Source organism: Xiphophorus maculatus, chromosome 1, assembly GCF_002775205.1.
Source record: "Xiphophorus maculatus strain JP 163 A chromosome 1, X_maculatus-5.0-male, whole genome shotgun sequence".
Taxonomy (NCBI): domain Eukaryota; kingdom Metazoa; phylum Chordata; class Actinopteri; order Cyprinodontiformes; family Poeciliidae; genus Xiphophorus; species Xiphophorus maculatus.
The window spans coordinates 19,519,439-19,546,975 of record NC_036443.1 but is presented as its reverse complement, the minus strand read 5'-3'; the positions used below and the strand labels follow the sequence as shown (position 1 = coordinate 19,546,975).

At 37.9% G+C, this 27,537-nt stretch overlaps 1 protein-coding gene across 1 annotated transcript; it reads left to right on the top strand.

The window, feature by feature from the left end:
- Window positions 1-1,013: 1,013 nt before the first annotated feature.
- On the top strand, window positions 1,014-17,346 carry LOC102235305 (dystroglycan-like). Its single transcript, XM_005801674.2, has 3 exons — window positions 1,014-1,296; window positions 10,130-10,695; window positions 13,496-17,346. The coding sequence occupies exons 2-3, from the start codon at window positions 10,273-10,275 to the stop codon at window positions 15,797-15,799; spliced, it is 2,727 nt and encodes a 908-aa protein (XP_005801731.1). The 5' UTR covers window positions 1,014-1,296; window positions 10,130-10,272; the 3' UTR covers window positions 15,800-17,346.
- Window positions 17,347-27,537: the final 10,191 nt, after the last annotated feature.

Here is a 27,537-nt window from a genome sequence, read left to right as displayed (position 1 = left end):
ATATTATTGATCCCAAAGGGATCAAGAAAAGTTATTGCAACTCATTTAATTAAAGGGTTATTGTAGATGGTGATGGCTGTGGGCAGGAAGTTCTCAAGTAGCGACCTGTATTACAACAAATTTGAAGAGGCCTCTGACTGATTCTGTTTTTCTGTAACAGTTTCATAAAGAGGAAGATGAGGGTTGTTCATAATTTTCTTGATTTTGTATAAAATTCTACTTGCACCATAATCTCCAGAGGTTCCACGGTAGTCCCCAGAAGAAAATTATCCTTCTTTATCAGGTTGTAGAGTGTTTTTAGGCCTGGTTCTGATGCTGCTACCCCAACAGATGATGGCAGAAGAGATGACACTCAGCAGACTTACAGAAGATCTCCAATATCTTGGTGCATCTTGGTTGCAAACTGTAAAACAAACGGTGGTCAGAACATGTACAAAACAGAAAACACAAGGCCAAATAAGCAGGATTGGTTTGGCTCTAGAAGCTGGTTGACAAGAAGTTAATCTAAGTGAGTCACAAAATCAAATTGTGTCAAGGGCCCCATAAAATCTGGGCTGGCTCTGACTGATTTGAATATAAATATGCAGCAAGTATAAAGGAGGAGGAAAAAGGTTGCAAATAGACTGCATGTACACAGCCTTTCTATAGTTTACCTGCCTAGATTTGTCAAAGTTTCCTGGGAGGAGCTCTGCAGACAAAGGAGCATACTTGGATTAGGTTTTTAGGTCACTCAAGGTGGGAATATAAAAAAACCACACACACACACACGCACACACACACACACACACACACACACACACACACACACACACACACACACACACACACACACACACACACACACACACACACACACACACACAATGATGCTCTAGCACCATAATTAAGCATAGTACAGTATAATTACGAGGTGAGTGCTTGCAGTTGTGATGTTTTCACCTGCTCCTGTTCGGATAAAAAGAAGGCGGAGTCAGGCTGCTAACAGGACTGGCCTCAACCTGTAGACCTGTATGTGAAGCGGACAGAGAGAAGGAGCGCGGCGGCGGCGGCGGTGGAGGGAGGGGAAGCTACCGTCACCACCACTATATACAGCTGAAAATTATCTGTAGGCTTAACCTAACCAGATGGACGTATTTTTCTTCCTGAACGGGTTTCTCTACGAGCTTAGTAACAACTGCCTGCGTCGCTGAGGGGAACAGCCCGTGTTTAATGGCATTTGGGAAGACTTCGCGGCTCTCTCCGGGTAGAAGAGGAGACATTACGCCGCGAGTTAGCTAACGTTAGCTCGCTAACAAGGTCAGTTTGAAATATGGACTCTGTTGCTCTTGTGTTATACTTTTGAATAGGATTTCGTCTTCCTTCTGTGTGCACACCGGACTCATGTGCAAGATTAGCGGGGACTCCAGGTCGCTGACAAGACGTGCAAAAGGCTCGGTTTGTATTGATATATTATATTTGCGTTAGCCTGTTAGTTAGCCCCCCCACCTCGGTAGTTAAATCTCTGCCCAGTCCGCTCCTTATCCCACTTTGGTGTTTGAAAGTGAGCTGACTCACAATAACTCTGCCTTGTTCAGGTTGCTGCTTTCAGTGAAGCTTTTGTTAAAGCCTGATTCAGCAATGCAGCCTGACCTGGATAAAGGGAGCTGCAGTGTTTTTGACACAGCTTTGTGTTTCTGAGGCGAATGCCCCAGCAGCAAGTCGCTGCTAGTTTCCGCCTAGAATAAAACAGGTGCATCTCTGCGCCTCGGACGGAAGGACGTGGGATAACTCATCTAGCCGCGTACTAAATTAGCCAATTTAAATCTTTCCCCAGTTTTAGAGAGAAGTTGGCCCGACTTATCGAGAGTTTCCCTGGTATATACTGAGAAATGTATTTATCAAGGTTGAACGTCGTAGGCGGCGTTGCGATTTCCAAAGGCCTCCTCCACTGAGTCCACTTGAAGCGGGGCCCAGGAGCTAATGCCTAGTTACTGAGCTAACGCTAGCTTTACCTGCAGTTTGCAACACAAAACCGCTATTCTGCAACACTTAATCATGTTGATAATGACAGCGTTTGCCTTTTCGCATGCCTACTAAACGAGATTTTTTTTCCTCCTCCGTCTAATCGCAGGAACAGTGTCGCTGCTGATGTTGGAAGGATTGATTAGTTGGATTTATAATTGACACGAAAGGATTATGAGCCAGCGGCCACACAGACTTGTAAAAAGGCCTCCCACTCAGTCCCTATAATACACGCAAGAAATCTAATGTAACATCTGTTCTTGTTGAGATAGTTTGAATCAGCCTGTTGTGTGTAAATCTGTTAATCGGTTTTGCTGTAACTTTTTGTACATCATCTATATTGGAGTCTTTACCTAATTATCTCCGTTAATCTGTTTATTCTTTTTGAGTAAATAGAGAGTTTTGAAAGTTGTTTGGAGACTCTTTGAGGTCGTCTTGTGCCTCTTTTGTGCTGCTTTTTGTCATGTATGAGTAACAACATTTTGAAAAGGGCTTTTTGTTAAAGCAGTTGTTAAAAGAAGTTGTAAATCATCCCTAGATCTAGTGTCTAGTTACTGATTAAGTTGACTAGCTACTTTTGAATAGATATTCAAAGGATCTTTGATGCCTTTTATAGTGGTTAGTATAAGTCTTAATTTGACTACTTGTAACTAGGGTTGTCAAGCAATTTTTTAAAGATGATCTACATTAGTAAAATTACCTATTCAAAGATTTCAAATGTCAAAATCAATATAAACTTACCCATTCACATTTGCCCAAATTGTAGCATTTCTTCCAGCAACCTTTTCTCGATGCAGTTGCTCACCTGACCAAAACAAAATGAGCTGCTGCAGAAAGTCTTGAACTCAGCATGACGAGTAGATTGAGATCATCCCCCCCACTCAGACATTTCACCAGCTGCTGTTTTTTTTTTTTTTTTTCTTTTGATTACAAACCCCATCAGTACAAGCAAATTATAGAAAATGTATGATTTACTGTGGCTCTATGGTAGAGTAGGCGTCTTGCGATCGGAAGGTTGTAGGTTCGATTCCAGCTTCCTCCTGCCACATGTCGATGTGCCTCTGGGCAAGGCACTTAACCCCAATTTGCCTACCAATCTGCGTATCGGTGTATAAATGTGTGTGTTTGTGAGTGCGACTGGGTGAATGTGACTCTAGTGTAAAGCGTTTGAGTGGTCAAAATGACTGGAAAAGCGCTATATAAGTTCAGTCCATTTACCATTTATTCTTAACTCTATGAAAACCAATTTACTGACAATAAGTTTACCATACAGATGTACATACAGAATAATTTAACATAAAGCATGGACATCTTAACAGGGTTGTAGTGCAATAAATTAATTTGAAGTAATTACTAACGGCAAACTTTAACTACACAACCCTAATATTCTTGCAATCATATGTTGAACATTTCCAAATTTTGGCAACAACTCTCCTGGATAATATTTATTAAAGATGTGGCTAGTTATTTTTAAATTGTATCAATAGCTGTTTTCTAACTCTTTTGTTTTCCCTTACTTATTGCATTTTCTGTTGAAATGAACAATTATTACTAAAATATCTCAGAACGTGTTCATTATTAATTCCACGGGCCAACGTCATTCTTGTGTTACTCCAGAGTTTTTCTGACTACCTGGAGCTTAGTGTTAGCTTCCCCCTCACACACACCTGCCTTCCTGCCTGCATGAAACTTTTTCTTCATAAACATTTTCACTCCTTCTTACCGTGCAGCAGCAGCTAATCTGAACTCTTCCTCAGTCTGTCCCTGGTCACGTCTTTCTCATCATAATCCTCCGACGATAATAAAGAAGATGTCAGAAGTTCAAACTGAATGCAGCTTTTTTTTTTTTTTTCTGTTCAAATTGTCAATCCGCCAAAGTGGCGGGTGCGTTTCTCCAATTTACACGCCACTTCATACTTTTACCCGCATTTGGCCAATGGGTGCTAATTTTCTGCCCTGATTACATTCTTACTAGGATATTAAAACTTGTAGAGTGAGCTTTTGTTTTACCAGGCTGGGAAGTGGCACTTCTAATCAAGAACTCAGTTGTCCCCTACTTTTTGGTTTTACTCTAATTAAAGAAGTTAAATGCTTACTTGTTGTATTTGAAATGTTTTTTTCCCTCTTAACTAGAAAGAACTCTGTGCCTTCAAAAAGTTATTGCCGTGTGTCCAAGACAATATGGAGTGTTTTTCTTAGTATCAAGTTTGTCAAATTTTATTATCCTGACAAACTTAGTTGTAGTTGTCCCTTTTTTAATATCATCCAAAATGTTATGTTGTAGAATATATGAATGGAACCCACAATACCAAATGGAATCTGCTTTTCGGGGCTATGGCTGAGTCGATGGTGAAATCACCTGTCAAGTGATTGATTTGCAAATGGCATCTGCAGTGTAGCTGACGAATTGCATCTATTATCAATCCCCTGTACTAATAAGGATCAATATTAGATATGAACCATGGTCCTAAAATGTCATTCACTAAATTTACTACACCTGCACAATACCAGGAAAACGTGTAACTGCAATATTATTGCTGAATATTGTAATTAATTATATTGATTAGAATTAACATCACTCTTTTTTTCACTTCACTACAGTGATTTGAGCTTTGCCGCTCTTACCAAAAATGTACATCATGTGGGTGTCAAGGGTGATTGTAGTCAATCCAATCGATCTAATGTATGTTGGTATAGAGCTGACTACAGTGTGTCTCCGATATACTCCACCAAACAAAACAGAAAAGCAACAATTGTTTTGCCCCACTTATTGGTTGTTGCTATTATAGCAATTCAGTTTATGATTGTTTTTTTAAAATTAGTTTGCTTGTCTACTAGCAAAAATTCAGAATAAGCAATTGTATGCTGCTTGTCAAATATAAAACCTGCATCATCTTTAAAGGTCCTATTAATGCCCACACTTTGACTATTTTTATTTTTCTGGTATTGTCAGAATTAAAAATATTTCCATATTTGAAAATACTCTAATCTACCTTTACTGGAGGAGAAAAATTTAGTAACATTTCTTAATTCAGTAACCTGCAGCGGACAGCGATTTGTGGGGAAGGACAAAGGCAGCATTTAACTTTAAACTCAACACAACTGGAGATTTTGACATCCCATTTAGTGTATAATGGCATATTTTAGCTGTTTCAAATAAATTTTTGTCTTTGAATTCACTTTTGCTTACTGGCATAAATGTATGGTTAGTTACTGTTTTGGTTAAACATTCGTGGCTTGTAACATGAAAAAGATTATAATTTGTGCATGTCAGAGAAGATGCAGCAAACTCCACTAAACATATGGTGCCCTACAGTAATGGCTAATTTTCTGATAATGGATTTAGAGTGGTGTCTGAACTCCTGTAAATATCCAACAGAATTTGTTGACGTGGAGCTGAGATTTATAAGTGTACTGTTGTCAGTGTAAAGGGAGTTGCTCTGGAATCGCCATGCCAAGTTCTGTTTTCAGTCAGCAAAGACATTTTTTGTTGTTCTGTTTTCTCCCCACATATTTCATTACTTTGTTGAACAGAGTAGAGGGCAACACAAGGGAAACATCCAACTGCAAAGCAACCTTGTCTTGTGGATATGTTTGTTATTCAGCTCATGCTCTATCTAGAGGCTGCTGCATGTGCTACGTCAATTCAATTGGCCCTGAGTGCCACTGTGCATCGGAGGCCTAATTATTTTTGATGGTTTTCGAGTTTTAACTACTGTTGAACCACAGAGTGCATGGATGGTTGTAAAACGTTTTTGTGCCCTCAGTAGTAAAGGCCTCCAAGTGCAAATCACCCACACTAAAGTCTATATCTTTGCACAGTTTACCAAACATACAGTATAAAGGCTTCACTTAAAAAAAAAAACCCATAAGTTTGAGATAACACAGTTCTAAAATTAACAACCAGTGTTGTGCCTTAGCATAGACTCAACAAACTTGTTGCTTGTAGAGTAGCAATCTCATTAAATGAGTAATTTACTAAAAGTATTGTAAAAACTTGCATGAAGCCATTTCCTCACTGCGGTGGTTTGTACTTGTAGTCATTTAACCTGAGGCAGAAATTTTTGTATAATTGTTTACTAGGCATGGCTGCTATGAGAATCTCACTGTTTGACAACCATGTGTTTAAAAGTAAAAAAAAAAGCTATTTTACAGTATTGCAATATTATCACAAAAATTTAAAACAAGAATGTAAACATGTTTTTTTTTATGATGAAAAACAATTTTGCTAATAAAATAATATATTGACTGTTGGAATTTAAGTCATTTATTATAATACTGTTTTTTTTTTGTTTTTTTTAATAATTGATATTGACTCCTCTACCTATAAATAATGACTACATGGTGTTTCCTGGGCTGGAAATATGTCCAAATAGAATAATTTGGCTTTCATTTAAGTGAGGAAAAACATTTGGGTCTTTCTTCAGCCAGCTAACTGGCACTGAACAGCAACAGTTCAGCTACTTGGGAATGCGGCTACTTTCTACTCCAGACAGCTGTGGAAAACACCAGACAGCCTGTAGCTTTTTCTATGGTAAAGAGAAAGTTACATGTTCTTGCCTAGTACCAGAAAACTAGCCAATGCCTAATGATTACATTCTTCCATTACTCTTTAAGGAAACAGTTGGATGGAATCAGAAATGTCATTTTATCACAATAATTCATTTTAATCTTAAGATGAAATTGCTGCAATAAATAAACTTTAGCTACTCAAACTCGCAGCCAACTAAGGTTGGTGGCATCAACCAACTCACTCACTCTTTGGTTATCTAGCAACACCCAGTTGAGTAACTTGTGCAGCAGTTTCATGTTTTGTCACCATGCCTCATAACTGCCTAAAAATAAAAATAACATCAACAACAGCTCGGCAGGTTTTCAGATATTTAAAAAAACAAAAACTAATCAATAATTATCACCATTGACTGATATGAAACATTTATATAGTGATAAGTTTTTCAGCCACATCGTCCAGCCCTAAGCTCATGTAATGACAAGGTTTCACTCGGATGCTTTGTTGTTTCTGGAAGCTTAACTTAATGTGGCTTCAGTGAACAGATTCAAGTTTCCCAAGAACTCTTAAGTTTTAAGGTAGTCTGAATAGATCAAGCTGAATGTCAAATGTGACTCTTAAGGGTTTATAGGTAGCATTGTTTAATACCAAACAGTGGCAGCCAGCACCAACAACACTAATTTGCAACCTCACCTATAAGTCCAGTAACCGTTTTCAGCTTTAATCCACATAAACACCTAACTTTTACGTTTGTTTTTTTGTTAAATACTGTTTAGATTTATGTTAAAATGAGTATAGTTCAATGCTCAGATGTACAGTATTTGCCCCTCCACTTCCTTCCTCGACATGTGTGGCAACAACCTGAGGTCATGTGTAGTGTTTTCTCTGTATTAAAGGTAGCTTAGGCACATGGCCCATTTTCAGGTTAATGCTTGTGTTTTACATCAAACCACTACATGATTCATGCATCGTGTAATGGTCGTTTTTTTGGGGGCGGGGGTTTTCAGCCTAAATGTTCTGCACTGTTAAAGAATCAGTCACTTAAATTTCTTTCACAATCTTTCAATAAAGTGAATACTGTTTTCTTTTTTGGACTGAGTTGAAATGCTGGGGAAGTAGAAGGGGTGAGAGGGAGAGGATGAACTGTCTGAGATGAAAGGGGGAAAAAAAATCTCAGATGAGGTGCATGTCTCAGCTTGGTTAATGGGCTGGAAGAGTTGTGACTCATTGTTCTTTTTGTTTTAGTGAATAGATGGCAAATGGTAGAAAATAGCTTCCTCTGAATTGTTTTGTTTTTTTAGTATGCCTTCCATGTATGGAAAGTTTGTAAGTCTGTTAGATGCACTTTGATGAGCTGCTAGGTTTATGTATTGCTTGAACTTGATAACATTGCTTACAAAGTTTTCTATTAACAGCCAGAGATGTTGACTGTCAACAATTGGAATAACAATTAAAGTGTTAATAGCAGTTAGGGTTGAGAATAATTGAGGGATAATTATGTTTTGGAAACATGCATAATAAAATTACAAAAAGGTAAGCAAAACAGCAAAATCAATCTGGATTTTGCCTTCTCATTGGATTTGTGTCCTTTTTTATTTGGAGGTATATTTTTTTTGTTCCCAGTTTTTTAATTTAAGGTAATTTTAAGCTATAATAGTTTACAATTGTGCATGTCTTTTGTGGTTTTAATGTACAAACAAATGGTTTTTAAAACCACATTTTATGTAATGCTTTATTCTTGTGGTTTAAACTTATTGACCAATCTGAGAGGGTTTTGTTTGGCTTCTGTTGAAGAATCATAACAGTGCAAAATCTTTGAGTCAAAAACTGAATGAAGTTCAAAGTTGCACAGATTTTTCCTGAGGGTCAGCTGATTTTTTAAAAATTTTTATTATTCACAAATTTGCCTAAAGTTTGGTTTGTACTTTAAGGAATTTTAGGACAGGCGAAGACATTAATTGCATCACTTGATGTCACACTGTTGTGCCAAGGTAGACATTGTGATTCTGGGCAAATGGCTGACCCTCCTCTGCCCATTTGAGTGCTACAGGATTAAAGCTGGCAAGGTCAGAGCAGCAAGACTTTAATTCCAGGCCTGAGGTTTGCCTAATTAAAACTTGAACTGAGTAGGGGGAAGGGGAGGAAGAAAAAAACATTGACTGCAACTAAGAAGAATTGATGTAAGTGTATCAAGAACTACAAAATAAAGTTGTAAAGTATATAAGTGGTCTAACACAGTGGTTTCCAAAATAGGGGTCGTGAGACACAAGTGGGGTAGGCAGGGCTCTAAAGATGAATTTCAGAATCATTGTGATGTAGAAAGATGAATCATGTCACTGTTTTAGATAAATAAATATAGAGTTAAAATAATTCTGTATTTTAACAGAAATACAGAATTATTTCTGTATTTAATAATACGGCCATTTCAGCAGTTACAGGCTGAAATGGCCTGTAACTGCCAGGCCATTTCAGCCTGGCAGTTATAGGCTGAAATGTTTGGAAACTTCTGGTTTAACAAATAACTAAAAATTTGGATGTTTATTTCTGATTTCTGTTGTAAGACTTTGACCAGCTGAATCACAGACAGTAACTACAATATACTGTACATTGTTTGTAGTATTTTATATTAGTTTTAAATGGCCATCTCTGCGTGTTTGGAACATAGGAGGGCCTTGATCGTCCAACTTTTACATGTCTGTACTTTACCACAGCTGACTCAAATAATTTGGTCTGAATTAAAGGCAGTTTATGTGCATGGCCTGTTTTTTAATGTTTATTCTTGTGTTTTACATTTAGAGCACAAATAACTGTGTGATTCATGTGTCGTTTTCTCAGCCTACATGTTCTGCACTGTTGCAAAATCTTTTCAGTAAAATTAATATTGTTTTCTCTTTTGGACTGTGTTGAAGAAATGATGGGGAAAGGGATTGAGAGACGGTGAAACTGAGATGAAAGAAAAAAATCCCAGACGTGGTGTACTTCTCAGCTAATGGACTCAAAGGGTTTTGACCCATTGTTTTTGTTTTAGTGAATAGATGGCAAGTTATAACATTTCTATAAAATTTATTTTTCATTTGCTCCAAATAATTCCTCTGAGGTGTTATTGGGGTGCATTTGCAAAAATAATCCTTTGACCTAGATTCTGGTTCTCAGTTTTAATCAATGCAACAATACAGTGCTTTATGCTGGAACAAAAACACTTATCGTCTAAGGTCATTGCTGCCAAACTTTTGTTAAAATGTGAAATCTGAAACGGTTGTGAATAGCTTTCCCTGAGAAATGTATTTGTTTAATAACTGTTGTCTCTAGCTGTTTGAAACAAAGTACATTTTCTCAAAGAAGTTTGTAGTTTCCTTGAACCAACTCTCCTTGACAAAAACATAATTGCCACAAAATTGTAGATGCTGATACGGTATCAGGCCGTCAAAAAGGAGATCATGACATTACATCATGTCCTGCTGTATCATCATGTGATGCAGTCTAAATGTTGCCATTTTAAATAAAGAGATTGCCATGTAAGCAATGAATTTCATGCATTTTTGCACTGATGGCTTTATGTGCCTATGCAGCTTCCTCCTTATGTTTACTCTTCAGTTTTTCTGTGTGTATCTCTTGCAGCGGGCTGACATGGACGTCTGACAGGCTGTCAAAGAATCTTCATGGATCACAGAGGACAGCGAAGAGAAACTGCTGCATTTGCGAGCATAGCCAATCACTAGAGATTCTGACCCATAAGCATATCATTGAAGAGACTTCAGTGCATGTGGCCTTCTTGGTGGTTCACAGACATCTGCTGTGCAGCCCAAAGGCCTCTTGATATGCACTATATACTATATAGAGACATGAGCTGCAGGGATGCGGGGAGGAGCAGGTTTCCTTCATGCAGGACTCTCCCTGTTGTAATATGGCTTCTGGCTACTCTGGCCCATGGCGCCATGCCAGATCAGCAAGAAACACTAGTGGACATGATATCTGTGGAACTAGAGGCCTCTATGCAGTCCTCTGTGATGTCTGAGCTCCAGGCTGCAGCATCCTCTGTTGGTGAAGGACCCCCTACAGCTATACCAGATTCTTCTGTGGGGAATGGAGTCCACACAAACATCCCAGATTCCTCAGCAATCGTAGGCCAGGTGTTCCAATTGAAGGTACCTCCTGGACCTGACCATGCAAGCTGCAACATCCAGGTACGTAAAGCTAAATCTTGGTGTCTCTAAAGCCCATGATCTCAAAAATTCTAGTGTTCAGTCAAGATGTCTAACATGTTAGCAAATTATCACGTGACTTAATACAGCAGTGGGCATCTTTGTTTTTAAGTCATCTTCAAGAACTGTTATTCAAGTGTAGCTCAATAAATTTGAATATTATGAAAAAGGGTGACATTCAATTAAAAACATTTGACTGAATTTATTATATTTATTCTTTTGATGATCATAACTTACGGGTAATGAAAATCCAAACTTTAAAAAAACATTAAACCAATAAAAAACAGAAGTGCCAGCTAGGAAGCGGGAAGCATCACATGCTCTGACAAATGACATAAGTCTACAAATCATTACTGACTGAAAATTTTCACTGAACCTGAAGTCACTTGGATTTTAGTGCCTCTGCATTCTTCCTCCAGATTTTGAAACTTTGTTTCTGGATCTGGAGTGGCTTAATCAAGGAATGCAACCGTTCTTGTACATGTGTTGTGGCTCTTAAAGTACTGGTTGCTGCCACAGTTGTGCCCACACTATTTATTAACATTTTCTTTACCTGTCAAGACTGCAGGTATCCCTGCTTGTGCAGTTTTTCCTTTCACTCAAATTTCCATTAAGTTGCCTAAACACAACACAATAAGTAACCATCATCTCTAGCTGTGACCTTAGTGACTTAGCTTCCACACCTCCTGTGTGTAACTGTTGCTTACATAGATAGTTGACCATTATATGGGCAAAACATGTTACTTTATTGGTCAAATAAAGTAATTAGTGAAGCCAAAATGATCAAAATTAACAAAACTTCACGTGAAATGTAGCACTGTTGGTGATTAATCTGTTTATATTTAAACTTAAGAAGCAACTGTATCCCTAAAGATTGACCAGATATGAATTTAGATGTAGCTAAAATAGTTTTTTAGTTCTTGGGTGGAAATGAAATCATTATAAAACTTTACAGAAGGCTGAACTGATAGTTCAATTGAATTATAGATCAAGGAAGTAATAAAATGTGTCTTTGAAAATGTGTGCTTGTCTAAAATGTTTCCTTGTACTCTTCTATCTCCTGTGTCTTATAGTTGTCATTTTGCCTAGTTTCCTGTCATTATAAAAAACATTTAATGCACTATATAGCATTTATCCCATCATTTTTGATCACTGTATCACTGCTCATTGAGGCAGACTCTATTGCAATTTGTTCCAGTCAGACTTATGAGTGACATGAGATTATTATTGGCCTGAGTGGTGATACAGAATGATATCCTGTCACAGCGTAATAACTCAAAATGATGAGTGATGACTCACACAGTTATTATGAATAGAGGCTCACTCTGCTTCTTGTTCATCTTTGGCAAGATTTGATAAACTGAAAGGAATGAAAGGAGTGCGATTGTGGCAGATGATGGGGTTCCTTTTGCCCTACATATTTCAATTTTATATTCATTTTAAATCAGTGTGGTTTATCAGAGTTCCCCATCGTTGGCTGATGGCTTGGCATGAAACAGCAGACAGAATTAAATGGTTAATTTATGATAATTTATTCCATACATTTCATATGAAACCATTAATCTCAGTTATTAAAACATTTGTTCTGTTTTTTGTTTGGAAAATGAACTGGTAATTGTCTTTTTTGTTTGTATTTTTTTTTGTAATAATGTAGAAAAATCATCTGAATCTCTGACTTTTGTCAGAAATCCATTACATTGGTATAGACAGATGTTGGTCATTTTGAACATCTACTGGGGCAAATAAAGATGCACTCTAACATATTGACATACAAGTCCTTCTAAGCCACTATTGCCAAATAATGTCAATTATTGTAACAATAGGCAATATGGATATAAGCCTAGATAATATATGTGCAACATATTATTTACACATGGACAGATGTTTTCAAGCCTGTATTTATATTAGCTGTGATGATTTTCTGCTTGCATTACTTTTCCCGCCGTATAACAATGGATAAACATATCAATTCAGAAAACTGGTGTAGTTTGTGCACAAACATCAGAGAAGTCCCACATATCTTCCATAAAACACTTAACACTCCAAGTGTGTAAGCAAATCATGGTTGATGATTGTTGCAGCTGGAAAGAATGGAAAAAAATATATAAATTGATAACCATGGCCCTGGTTAATCATAGTTTCAGTAACCTCTGCCATAGCATTTGCTACACAAATTAACAAAAGACAGTAAAGTGATAACTCCACAACAGAGAATTAATGATGAGCGACATGACACAAACAAAACCTGATAATATATTCCCATTCTCTGCTATATTTTTTTTTTCAAATGCTGTACTTGCACCAAAAACTAGTAAAGCACATTTTATACCTGCTGGATGAGATCCTATCTGTCTTGAGATGCTACATGCGAAGTTAAGGTGTTGTGAATCTGGAAGTTTTGCCTCACTTTCAAAAATAATTAGATTTTGGTCAGATTTTTTCTCCTTTGACCATCCCTAATATAAGACTTCTCCAAATTCTTAAAATGTGACACTCATCTTGGATTCTTGAACAAAACCTCTGTGAAGATTTTAAGAAAAGTACATGTATAGCTGTGTTAACATATATACACGTTAAGACAGGAAAGGGGTCTGAATATTAATATAAAAGATACATTTGCAGTACGAGGGGTACTTTTTTTTCTTTTTTGTATAAAACTGCAACTGTTGCAATGTTAAATGTGAGGTGGCAGTTATTAGATACTTTTATATTTCAGACCTGGCTTATATCAGATTTCCTCATGCTGTACAAAATTCTAATAGTCTTTCTCTTTTTTTCTAAGCTCACTGAGATGGGAAGAGAGACCTTGCCCTCCTGGCTCTACTGGGACAAAGAGAGATGCACTCTAAGAGGATTGGCTCTGGAGCAAGATAAAGGTGTATATCATATTTTGGTGTCAGGGGAGCAGATAACTGAAGGGACAAGTAGCCAAGTGTATCCCAGTACAGTCTTCACAGTTGAAGTGTACCCAGAAGAACGGGCTGACACTGAGCCGGCTCTGCTCACTCTGCAGTCTGATATCAGTGGCCTGCAGCCTTTCACCTGTGGTTCAGAGGAGCCTGTCACGGTCCTTACTGTCATCTTGGATGCAGATTTGACAAAGATGGTTGCTGAACAGAGGGTCAGCTTATTAGGACTGATGAGGAAATTCTCTCATGTGCCTCTGGAGCACATGAGAGTTGTACCTGTTGTAAACAATCGCTTATTTGACATGTCTGCTTTCATGGCTGGACCAGGAAATGCAAAGAAAGTTGTGGAGAATGGAGCCCTGCTGTCATGGAAAGTTGGATGTGCGCTTGATCAGCCCAGCATTCCTGACATCAGCAGTGTGCAGTCCTCAGCAAAAGATGGGACAATGTCAGCCAGGTTGGGTTACCCAGTGGTCGGCTGGCATATTGTCAACAAAAAGCCCCATGTAGTGAAACGTATCAGGCGTCAGTTGTACAACACTCCTACTCCAGTGCCATCCCTACTTCCCCCCACTGTCAACCAAGAGCCTCTTTCTCGTGTTGTTCCTACCCCAACTTCACCCTCTATTGCCCCAGCAACAGACAACTCTACTCCCCCTGTCCGAGGGCCTTTACCTTTACCAGTGAAGCCCACATTGAGGGTCAAAGATCAAATAGCTCATACACCTGTCTTTGGACCTCCTCAACCTACCAGAGTGTTGGGAACTACGAGTACCATTCCAATCATGCCTACCATGACTCGACCGACAATTTTAGGGCCCACTGCTTCGCCAACGCCACCAGGTGCCAGCAAAAAACCAAAAACTTCAAAGAAGCCCAAGAAACCCAGAATGTCCACCCCTGCTCCCCGTGAACCAAAGTCCACCACTCCTAAAACAACCATACGTACAACTACTCTTACTCTGACCACAGACTTGAATCAAAACCCAGAAATCCGTAACCCGATTGATCAAGTTACAGCATGGGTTGGCACGTACTTTGAGGTCAAAATTGCTTCGGATGCGTTTTATGACCGAGAAGATGGTACCACTGACAAGTTGCGTTTGACTCTGAAGAAGACCCCAAAAGAAGCCGTGAGTGAAACCTCCTGGATCCAGTTCAACAGCAGCATCCAGCTTTTGTATGGCCTTCCTGATGAGGAACATGCAGGGGATCATGAATACTTCATGCTGGCCACCGATAAGGGTGGGAAGAGCATCATGGATGCATTTGAGGTTCGAGTCAACCGCTGGACTAGCAATGACAAACCATCAGTGGTGTTTGCTGCTCGTTTTCACGGTGACCCCAAAACTTTAAGTGAAAATGTTCACAATAAGATTCTTTTGACTAAAAGACTGGCCTATGCCCTGGGGGACCGAAATACCAGCACAGTGACCCTCAGGAGCATCACTAAAGGATCCATTGTGGTTGAATGGACCAACAATAGTATTCAGCAGAATTTCTGTCCAAAAGAACAGATAACTGCTCTCACCAAAAGAATCTCAGATTCCCAAGGAACACCTTCGCCAGCCTTCATCAAGGCCATGGAGCCTGAATTTAAACCCATAAGCATCTCAGTCCGTGGTACCAATAAATGTCAGAGCTACACATTCATTCCACCAGGAGAGGTGCCAATGCCTGCCCTTCCTACAGCCACACCGTCTCCTGGTACAAGTCAAAGAAGTAGTGATGATGTTTACCTCCACACAGTGATCCCTGCTGTTGTGGTGGCAGCCTTGTTGCTTATAGCTGGGATCATTGCAATGGTCTGCTATCGCAAGAAGCGCAAAGGGAAAATGACAATAGAAGAACAGGCCACCTTCATAAAGAAGGGCGTTCCCATAATATTTGCTGATGAACTGGATGATTCCAAGTCTCCACCATCCTCCAGCATCCCTCTAATCCTGCAGGAGGAAAAACCGCCTCTTCCTCCTCCTGAGTACCCCAACATGGCTGGCCCCCACAGTACCCTGCTCAACCAAGATCTGCTGGAGGAGTATTCAGTCTACCAGGATGACGATCCCAATGCTCCACCTTATCAGCCCCCACCCCCTTTCACCGTTCCAATTGAGGGAAAAGGCTCACGCCCCAAGAACATGACATCCTACAGGTCACCACCTCCCTATGTACCTCCCTAACGTACACATCTGAGCTTTCAGTTTGAAAAGCTGGTCCGATTTAGGGATGCTTCTCAGAAACTACAGCAGGAGTACATTTACTTGTGTTCAATGAACTGGCTTTGACTTTATAGAAGAGGAAGCAACAGCATATATCTGACCATCATGAATAAAACATTCTGCTACTGTCCCTGGACAAACGGATAGAGGACAATTTGTATTTCTTTTTCCTTCCTGTAATTCAGATCTGCTTTTGACTTCTTGCATCTTATTTTTTTGTCTGTTTTTTGCCGAGAAGAGCCAGTTTTATCTTCAATGATCTTCTATTTCTATTGTATAGAAAATAATAAAGCAGCAGGAAAGACTGAGGTCCTTTGGGCCTTTTGTGGCGATGTCACCATGACAGCAGACTCGAGGCTCTCCCTCCCGATGTTAATCTATATGAGTTCTAAATCATTCTTATCTGCCCTTCAGCTAGGTTTAGTAAGATTTTGCACTTGTTATTTCTTGAGGGGATGAAAAGCAAAATGGCAAATTGAACGCATGATGCATTTTATTCACACATAAATTGATTATCAGATATTGATCTTCCCTGTTCTTTTACTTAGCTCCCTCTGGATAATAACATGCAGCCCTTGCACTTATGCAAATTCTTGTTAAACCTTGCACTATGTGTCTTTAGCATAATTGAAATGGTTGCGTGTTTGACTGATAAGAACGTACAAGAATTTTAGATCCTTGAACTTGCCATATGACTGAGATTCCTCTGGTACTTGACCACAAAGGACGCAACTGTAATCATGCCTGTTGTAGATGTAGCTTAAACATGATTTATTTTCCCTCTCTTTAATGTGTGCCACTAAAGCTGCCTGTGAAATAACTGGGCTCGCTGTTGCCAAGGTGATGTCTGTGGACACAGTGCAATTCTTATGGAGTTGCTACAACAATAACAAAGGGGCCTGTGGAATGCTGGGATTCACAGCAGGCAGAATATATGTCAATAAGGTGGATCCATTGTCTTTTATTCAGTTTTTTTTTTTTTTATCTGTGAGGGGCGGGTGGGTGTAGAGTACTGTAATACTACTGCTCTGACACAAGGGTTTGCACTACTAGTGCGGTGCCTGTTGTCAGTTCAGGTGAGGCATGGGGTAGAAGGGGATGTACATATCTGTGTGCCTGTGAAATAAAACGACTCCATAATGTTGATGTTTTATCAGTAAACCTGGTTGGGAACTGGCGGCGCCCCCCCTGAGTGGGAAATTTTTTATTTTTTAATTGTATGTCTAGATTTATGATCACAGTCATTAAAAAAATATATAACTTTATAGTTTGTGAGGATAGAAAAGATTGTTTACGTGCCCATCACATTAAAACAAATAAAAATAAAGCATTATCTCAATGTGATGGGGAACAAAGGAACCACAACAATATGTGAATTATGTACAGTTCATATCACCATTAGAACAATGGTTAAAAAAAATCTAATGTTTTTACTGAGTTTTTGATACAGTCTTAAACTTGTTTTATGAAAATATATTAATAAAATGTAATACTATTTGTAAAACCTCCTACGTTGTATGGACTCCTTTATTTAAGAAACTTGTATGAAGTAGAAACATTTATTTTTATTGTTGAGGTCTGTCAAATCAAATACAGCTACAGTACAATAGAATGTTAAACTTATTTCAATAATTTAAAAGTAATCCCCACATAATTTAAGCATTTATTCCTGCTCATTTTGATATTTTACTTCTAATGCAAATCCAACAACCGGAGCTTTGCAGTGAAGCATATTATTAAATCAGGTACTCTTGCTTTTTGTTGAGTGTGGAAGTCCTATGTCCTGTTGGAAAAATGAAAAAGCATCCTCATCAAGCCTAAAAACAGGAAAACTAAAGGTTATCTTAAAATTTTCTGGTGGGCTGGAAAAGTGTTTTCCTGGACCTTTAAAAACTTGCATTCTGTGCACCTACACTCTGCCTCCCAGATAGAAACCTTGATTTCCAAAAATGTGTTCTGACAAGAGGATTTTGAACAACTAATGCCTTTTCTCCTCAGCCCAGGTAAGATACTTCTGTCGTTATCTTTGGTTAACAAGTAGCTTTTCACAAGACAAGTCTCACAGATGTGTCTTTTGTGTTAGCTCTTTAATCTCTAACTCCATCCACCACAGTCCAGGCCTTGCCAACCTCTTCTTAAACTCCTGAATGGGTTTTGCTTTATGATCCTCTAAAGTCTCAGATTTTCTCTGTTCTGTGTGTACTACATTTCATTCTTCCACACAGCATTCTGTTTGTGAGCTTTTGTGGCTTACCTTGCATTTATAGGATGTCAGTGTGCTGGACAATAGTCAATCTGTATTGAAAAAACATTTTATTTAACTTCCAGAAGGTATTCGTTTGCTAGTAGGTAAAATATATTAGAACATGTTTGTAGTATTTCAATATATTCCTGCTACATTGAGCTTTAAAGGTTGGTGATGTTTGATATGGTTGAAATTTTAGTGTTGCCTGCTCTCATTGTGGTGATAAAATCCACAATAGGCAGCTTCTCTATACAGTATTTCAGGAGAAATGGTCCCTTACTGGGCCATGTTTCTCTTTTTGGCTCTCTCCTCCTGCATTTCTGGAGTAATCTCGATACCAAATGCATATTCTTGTTAATATAGGACGCAGTAATTGAGATTCAAAGTTTTAACATAAAACTTGTATACTAACAGAACGCATCGGTGCATAAAGTTGAAAAATGCAAACATCTTGACCTGGATCTGTTCAGGACCACGTGGCTGAATTGTCAATGTGATCTTGGATTAATTTTGGTAGGCCAGCTAGTCCTTGAAAAGGTCACCACTTTCCCATGGTTTATCCTTTGTGAATAAGGGCAATTACTGGGGTTTGTTGGAGCCCCAATGGCTTAGAAAAGGATTTGTTACAATGAATGGCCTTCATGTGTCTTGTTGAATTTCTTTAGATCAAAACATGGTATGTTTCTTTTTTACATCTTTTAACCCATTTCATATTGTCAGGTTTTGTGTTTGTTTTTGGTTTTTGTCTTGTTTTTGATTGTATAGTACAGGCAATGGCTTGCAAAAATTAACTTACCTTTCTAAAAAAAAAAAAGTATTTAAAAAACAATTTAACAATGAGGCAATTTATTTTTCCTCATACATTGGTTTGAATATTTTTTTTTTCTTAAAAGAATTAAGTCATCTTTTGAAAACTGCAAAAATTTGTAAGGGGGCAAATACTTTTTCACACCATTGTACATTTTTGTGTTTTGGAATTTATTTCATTTCCATAATAATAATTGCATTAATTGAATTGAATTGAATTTCAAAATTGCCAACTACTGAAAGCCAGGGAGTTTGTGTTGTCGATATTGTGAATTCTTAGAGATATAAAAAAACTTCATATTCAAAGTTGTAAGAATGTATTTCATTGTGCTGGATTGTGTGCTAGGAGCCCAGAAAACACCCAACATTAATCATGGACAAGCACAAAAACTAAATGAGAGCGGTGGAAGTATCTGAGACTGGGAGAAAATCGGAAACTTAATGGCATCACATGGGACCCGAGAACAATAAATGAGGATATTATAACAGAAAAAAAAAGAATTTCCCCTTCTGATTTTCTTTTTTTCTTCTTTTTCCTCTGCATATTGTCTGTGTAATATAACAGAACTTTATACATCCAACCAGAGATGCACACGTGGGATTTTTTCTGACTATATCTCAAAACCTACATTCATGCTCCCTGTCAGTGCTGCAGTAATGCTGGCTGGCCTTCTCTCATTTCCTTGCTGTTGGTCGTTACAGCACATAATTGATAACTAGAAGGTGGATGATATTGCAAAGTGAAGGCAATAATCATCTATCAGCTGGCCAACAACCATCTAACAGTGGGTGGCTGATTCGTTTACAGGAGTCAGTCGCCCACTGACAGGGTAATTAGATCCAGCATGTTTTGCTAATGAACAGACAAGCTACTGTTGTGACATTTCACCCCTAGTTGCAGATGTTTCATAAGTCTCACTGAACGTGTTAAGCAAGTACATATTCCAAGTTAAAGATTGAGCCCTTTGTTCTTGCAGACCTCTCTCAACATTGTCTTAAAAAGCCTTATTTCCAGAAATATTGAGATATGGCAGACACGTGTGAAATTATTAACACCCACATAAGATGATATCAGGTGTGTTTGTTCAGCACTGCCACAGTCTCTATAGGATGTCGTAGGAAGAAATATTCAGGATAAACAAATACGCTTCCATTTACTGGAAGAGTTATGCCTGCTTATGTTGCTGTTCAGTTGACAGCAGCTCTGTGGAAGAAAGACAACACATTAAAATAAACAGCAGCTGTGTGTGCTGTTATCTTGCTGTTTAAAGAGCACAAATGTGCCAACATCTTACAAGTCCATTTATTGTTGCAAAAGGTGGATACAATCTACAATAAAGACTGCTTTCTGTAAAAAAAAAAAAAAAAATCTATTACTTTATTGGAATAAATGCAATGTGCCATGTTTGAGTCTCCAAATAAGGGTAAGCTGATCAGGCCTCTGACATGAGGAGAGTGCATAAAAATCTCACGACTGTCTAGTCGGTCTCTTGATTCATCTCCAGACTCATTAATAATGAACAGGGAATTGAACATCACATATGTAATGAAAAATATATAACCTGATGAAAACCTATAAGGTGTGCTGACCTCTACTCAGCTGTGGATGCTTGAAGCTCCAGAAAAGGTACTGCACTGGTTTCTTTCCATCTGCAGGCTTAAAGCACTACTAGCTTCACCAGCTCACGACTCGTGACATGGGCCATAAGATCATAGAAGAAAATAGTGATGATTTTAGTCAGATGTACCCACACAAACCAGAGCTTTGATTCAAACACATATTAGGTCAGTGTGTTAGGAATTTTTATAGTTAAAAGAAATAATCGTCTGACCAAGTTCTTAGTGTAGACAGGTGTTTAATTAGTTCTCATCAATAGCATTAATGATGGAACTTTTTCTCTTTATTAAAATGTATCAGTCATTTACCATGTACCTCAAGGGATCAGGAGGTGGTTAGACAAGCTGCTTTTTATCGATGGAATTATAACTGAAGAGACCTTAATAAAGGTGGGCAGCTGCATATTATATGGGCATCCCCAGTTATATGACTCACTGCTCTATAGAAATATAGCACTTTGTCTCCCATTAAGCCTGAAGCACAATAATAAATAACATAATAATGAGGATGTCTGTCAGGGTAGTGAGCATGTACTTCAGATAATATTACATGAACTCTTACAAAATACTTTCCGAGGCATCAAAGAGTCTCTTGTGACTATAAATTATGAGTACATTGGCTTGTTAAAATATTAACTTAAACATTTCTCCTCTGTTTTATTGCTGTTCAACCTTGAATTGATTTGGATGCCTCTCCACGAACCCCATGAAATTTCAGACTGGTTTCAATTGTTTGTTTCTTCTTGAAACTTTGTAGCAGCAAATACAGTTTCTAATTTGATGGTGACTCTGTTCAAGTCCCATTATATGGTAATAGTCATAAATAGAGAGTGTTCTGTTTAATGGTAGACTTAAATATTATTTCCAGACTTGTCAGAGTGAAATGAAGACATCACTTGCTGCTTCATTAATAATGAAGAGTATGATATTGTCAAACACCACCACAGCCTAACGTGGTTTCCACAGAACTGTATTTTGGTTCTTGATACACTAAGATGTTCATTTCAGTTTCATACTTTTCTGATTTTTCTTGAGTGCAAAGTTGTACATTTATTTATTTATTTTTTTGTATCACCACCTGGCTCGTTAGGTCATGATGACAAAAGAGAGACACTATTTCAGCAGCTAATTTTCTTTTGCTAATAAGCTTAATTTAAGACAAAACAAACAACCAATAAGATTTAAAGTAAATACTAAGATATAGTTAATATAAATCATTTTTGTTTGACTTTTCAAAAACATCTATACCAATGTGTAAGTGTCAAAATAGTGTGAAACAAAACCAAAGTAAACCAACACTGAGACAGACCAATACTGGACTGCCTGCAGTGGTGTCAACAAGGACAGCTGCTGGTATAAGATGCAGGCAGGTTTAAATAGACTGGGAACTCTGGTAACGCTGGCCCCAGGTGTGCCCTGTCAGGACCCTGGAAATTATTCAAATATTCTCCTGTCATTATTAAGTAATTAACAATTTTTTTTTACCTAATTGTGTGCTTTGTAGATAAATTGTAGTCAGTTTCACTTTGACTCTTTTATGATAAAGCATAGCAAAGACAGCAGTATGTCAACAAAGTAATACATCCAAAGAATAATGTCAACCGATGAACCAAATTACTACCATGTGTTCACAAAAAACCTAAATTCATACAGACATCAAACTGCATCTTTCGATCTAAAATGCCAGCAGCGCCACCTAGCGAAAGAATAAAATAAATCAATTTGAACGCTGCAACACAGTGAAGAAACTTGCCCTCCGTGATGAGAAGGTCTATTCAAAATAACGTTTTCTTATCTCTAAGTACTGATCGTTCAATCTGATACAAGATATTAAGCGGAAAAGCTCTGATGTAGGAAGAAAACAGGCATTACTACATTATCAGTAGATGGCAGTAGAGTTACACAAAGAGGCATCCTGATTACTGCCTGATTAATGAGATCCTCATCTTCTTTCTACAGCTAATAAATAACCTTTGGTCACACGACAGAAGATATAAAAACACAATTATCGTTTGTCAGACTGGGCCTGTGTGGGTAACAATGTCCTATTAAAAGATGTTGTTTTTATTTCACTTCATTACCCTCCCAGAAGGGAGGCTATTCATTAATCTAGTTATTTATTTGCATAAAAATGTGTTAAGTTCCTTGACTCATTCTCAAAAAATCAGAGAAAATAGCAATGAAAGTCTCATTCAGTCACAGATTTAGAAAAGCAAAGTAATAGCATTTTGCACCTTATTCTGATATACCCAGTAGAATCCAGGTCTGCAATGGAAATGTGAGAAATGTTTATGCTAAAATCATGTGTATACGGAAGCATGACAACCCTAGGAAATATTGAATTTATAAATGAGCAAGTGTTGTTTCACAGCAGCAATAACAGTGTTAGCAGTGTTTTAAGGTGAGGCTGACTGCATGGGATGCAGAGACCTGACAAGTGATAGGTCATTAAAACATTTACTGTGTATCTGTGGAGCAAACGCTACAGCACTGAGGTCAGGTGGAAAGAGGAATCTGCCCACACACATTTTATAGCTCAAGGTGTTTCTGCACAGATACATAACTTAGGAGAGAAAACTGTTGGTTTATGCACTAAACAGTACATTGCTTTTGTTTTAGACATTTAGCTGGAAGGTTTCTGCTCCTGGTCTTAATGCCTTGCTTATTTTGCAGAGTATGTCATAAAAACACAGAATTTAGACATGCAGAACATAACTAGACATAGATAGAACATTAGCTATGTACATCAAGTTTAAAAAACAGGTGTGGAAAAACTCCTACAAGCTGCTGGTTTTTCAGATGTGTGCTTCAAACAATGATGTTTATTGGAAAAATGGAGACAGAACATTCCTTCCTACTTTTTACAGCCAACATTCATTGCACCAAAAGCTTTCATCTATGTCACTATAAAAGCTGAGGCAACAAATAGTAAACTCATTTTATGACACCACATGAACAGGCACAATATGTCATTGCATAAAAAGCTCTCAAGTTTGAAAAAAAAGGATTTTCTTAAATTACAAAACAAAAGTGGAATCTTTTCAATCATGTTGGACAACAATTCATTCCCTTTAAATGTATAAAATAATGTTATAGCATAAATAACAACAGTTGAATCTGCCACATCAGTGGATTATTAAGGAGGTGGCATGGATTGTAAATGATCAAGGGCAGGTTGGTGAGTGACCTCCTGTCTGTCACTATCTCAAACATCTCCAGGTTCTGATTGTTGCCTGCTTTCTTATTGGGTTCATTAAACCCGCACATCTGTCGCAGTACGCTGCTACCCCTGCAAGCCACAGCACAGTGCGACTGCAACCAGAGTGGTAAAAGATCCCCAGCGCATTATTGCATACACTGAGGAGTCTGAGTCTTCTCAGAAACTAGTCTGCTCATCCACTCTAGAAACTGCAGGACTTAAAACAATCAATTTATCTTTGCTGCAAGCCCATCACAACCCAGCATAGACACAGAGAACAAACAACTATGCACTCACACCTAAAGACAATTTGGAGAGACAAGTTAATCTAGAACGTATAATTTTTCAAAATGCAGAAGCAATCTTCTAAGGATAATTTAGAATGATCAATTACAACAATATTTACACTCATATTCAATAAAGTAGACTATTATTGCTATTATGCTTATTATTATTTACAGTCTGATGCTTTCAAGCCTTTACTTCTATTAATTATGAGGATTTTTCACTGATGCAAACACGACATTTAAGATTAGAATATCACACCAGACCAAAAAAAAACATTTTAATACAGAAATGTGGACATGATAAAATATTTGTTTTATACCTGCTTGAATAGTACATTCCTGACTACAACAAACAAACCTCGTCAAAAAGGATTTTCAAATGTACTAGATATGACTGTATGTTTCAATAGTGCACAGAAACGGAGGAGATTGGTTCTGTTACTGATCACCCCAACACACAAGGTGCTCCCCAGCTTTATACCAGTACAATGCATCACATTAATCAGCTTATTTATTTACTTTAAATCTAATATCCATGTTATTCTCTCGTCATTTATTATTATAACACAATAAATTATTTAGTATAAAAGTGAAGTTAGATTCATGAAAGTAAAATTGCAGGTACCCTGCAAGGTATCAAACATGCAAAGGCTATGTTTAGACTGCGTTCTCAAACTAATGCATAGTCTCATCCATCAAAGAGAGCGCAATGAAAAATTAAGGGTACATGAAATATGCACAAAGCCAAACCTGTGACTGTTTAAAGAAGCACGAAGCACCCTGCTCTGTCTGCAAATTAGCTCAGCCACTACTCAGTTGTAGTGTGTGTAAAACAAGAGAGCCCCTCTTAATGTTCTAATGAGTGTTTGGCTGAAATACAGAAACTGCACTTTGAGGCAGCCATTGAGCAATAGACTGCATACAAGTTACTGAAAGACTTTTCTTGGCTGAGATGAATAGAAATGCCTGGTCAAAAGTAGTCTAAGCTAACACATAAATTAAAAAAATTCTTAAGGTCCACATGTTGTGAATGGAAATGCCCTATATCAAACACTGGAATTTATTTCAAATGTTTCTGCAATTTTCGCTAATACTATGATGCTTACGAGTTCAGGATCAGTTATTGGATTTTTTCCTTATCTCCTTTCACAAAAGACTGAAGACAAAATATTTGTGTCCCTTCCTGGTATCTCCATTTTTCTTTGTTAAAGGACCAATGCAGCAAGGGAGCGTTGAAGTCAGTCCATTTATCTGTTATGCCCGACTTGCCAAGCAAACACAGCCCTGTGTCAGCTGACTGGTATGGGGCAAACAGGAGGGAGTGATGTAATGATGAAGTATGTTTGTGTGACCAACCAGCAGCAGGATTTAAGAGAAAGCAAGAGTCAGAAATAATTTTAGATGGGAAGAGTAAGACAGTGACAAATGTCATTTAAATGTAAAGTATTTGCTCTGTCAATAAAAGGAAGGTTAAACTATGTTTGTCTCCTAATACTGTTTTGAAAAAATTATATATGGAGACTTCTATACATATTGCTAATGTCAGTGATGCCTAACACCCCCTGTTGTCCCAAACCTCAGAAAATGCCTTTGTGATTAATGAATGGCAGGAGTAGCTCAGAGGTGTGGGTTTTTGATAGAAATGTTTTAAAGAGGTTGTTGACATTTCTCTGTAAAATACAAGAGCACAGAGCCAATGAACAAAATTCAAATGGTAATCCTAGTTCTTTTGCATACATGAATGTAATGTTGTTCCACTGCACTTTTTTACATTGAGGTAAACAGCCTGCACTGTTAGACCTTTTATTGTAATTTTACAGTAACTTGCTGGCAACACTGTTGCCAGCAAGTTACAATAACACTGTTGCCAGCAAGTTACTGTAATTACCATTCTACAGTAAGGGTACTGTAATACTATGTACTATACCCATAATGCAATGCAAATTACAGTAACTACTTGTAAAGATGTCTTATGGTAGTTTTACTGGGCATTTTGTGGTATTTAACTGTAAAAAATACAGCAAAGGCTAACAGTGTGTCTTAGCCATTGAAATTGTAAAAAATTACAATAGATAGGAAATGATCAAAATCTATGTTGTAACATGTTTGGCTACATCACTGCTGGTCCTTTGACTTTTCCCAGAGGAAGATGTGGCGGCAGGAAGGACAGGTATTGACATCTCCCCTGGTGGAATGACTGAGTAACTCTGACATTTATTGGTGCCTCGAACAGAGACAGTAATGGATTTAAATCTAGGCTCCATGACTTTGATGATGGTCTGGTCAGGGCTTCCTCGGGGAGTCTGAGATCCTGCTGGAGAATCTGTTATAGACTTTGATCGGCCTGTCAAATAGAAATTGATCTCCCTATTGATGTGCCTCAGGGCCACTGTGTTGCTGTTTTGATCACTGAGAGCAACAGGCACTTGTCAGAGAAAAAAGATACCTTCCTAGGAACCTTTATTATTTAAAGTTTTGGACCGTTAATGAACCCTTTTTAAAGCCAATGCTAAGGATTCTCTACAAACCATCCAAAAGCCAGATGCCCCTGTTATACAGATCTGTAGCATTTCCCTCACAGCTTCTGGAAGAGTTATTTTTAAAGCTGAACTTTTCATCTACGGCACTGATTCACACGCTTTGTGTTTATTGACTCACCAAGCCACACTTCTTATGAGGACAGACAATTTCAGTACACCTACTAGTTTGAAATGATCCCAGATTATTTCTATGTTGGAGTTTTATGTTTTCCTGTGTTCTAACTAGAAACCACTTACCTTCCACTCACCTGTGGTTGTACCAGTGCTTCAAGTAAGTTCTCTCACACATTTCTGGAATGGCCCTAATATTAAAATTTAGTGGGATTACAAAAATACTTAATAATTCCAGAGTGAAATTAGATGCATAACTTGTACTATCCAAGATTTTTTTAAAGAGTCATAATGAGTTGTTAAAGCTATGAACCTTAAAGATCTCCTGTAGCAGTCTGATGCTTTCCATTTCATAAGCCTCCTTCTTTGCACAATGACTTTTTTTAACTCTTCCAAATTGGTCTTTGTGATGATGCAACCCAGACAGACGATTACAGATGAGAATGCACTCTTAACAATACACTAGAAGGAAATCTGTAATATCTAACAACTGTTCAATAAAGGCCACTAGTGCTGAAAAAAATCTTTAAAAAAGAAAATTCTCTGCAAGAGTTCAGATCATTTTGTAAAATGATCTGAACTCTTGCAGGAAAGGTGCAAGGACATATTTAGAAATTTGTTCAGACAACCCCTTAGTCTGGAACAGTCAAAGGATCCTCTGCACCATAATAATGAACATCATCATGCTTTAGGTTAGAGTGTAAAGAGCAATAGGAGAGTGAAAAAGGCAAAAGATGTCATTCATAATCTTATGTAACTATAGTTACATAATAAATGCAAATATATTGTTCAGAATCATTTCTTTAGCCAGATTAGAGTAAATAACTGAAAAAGCCTCAAATAAACCTTCAAATCTTATATATAGCCTAGGCACAAGCTAAACTGTAACAACG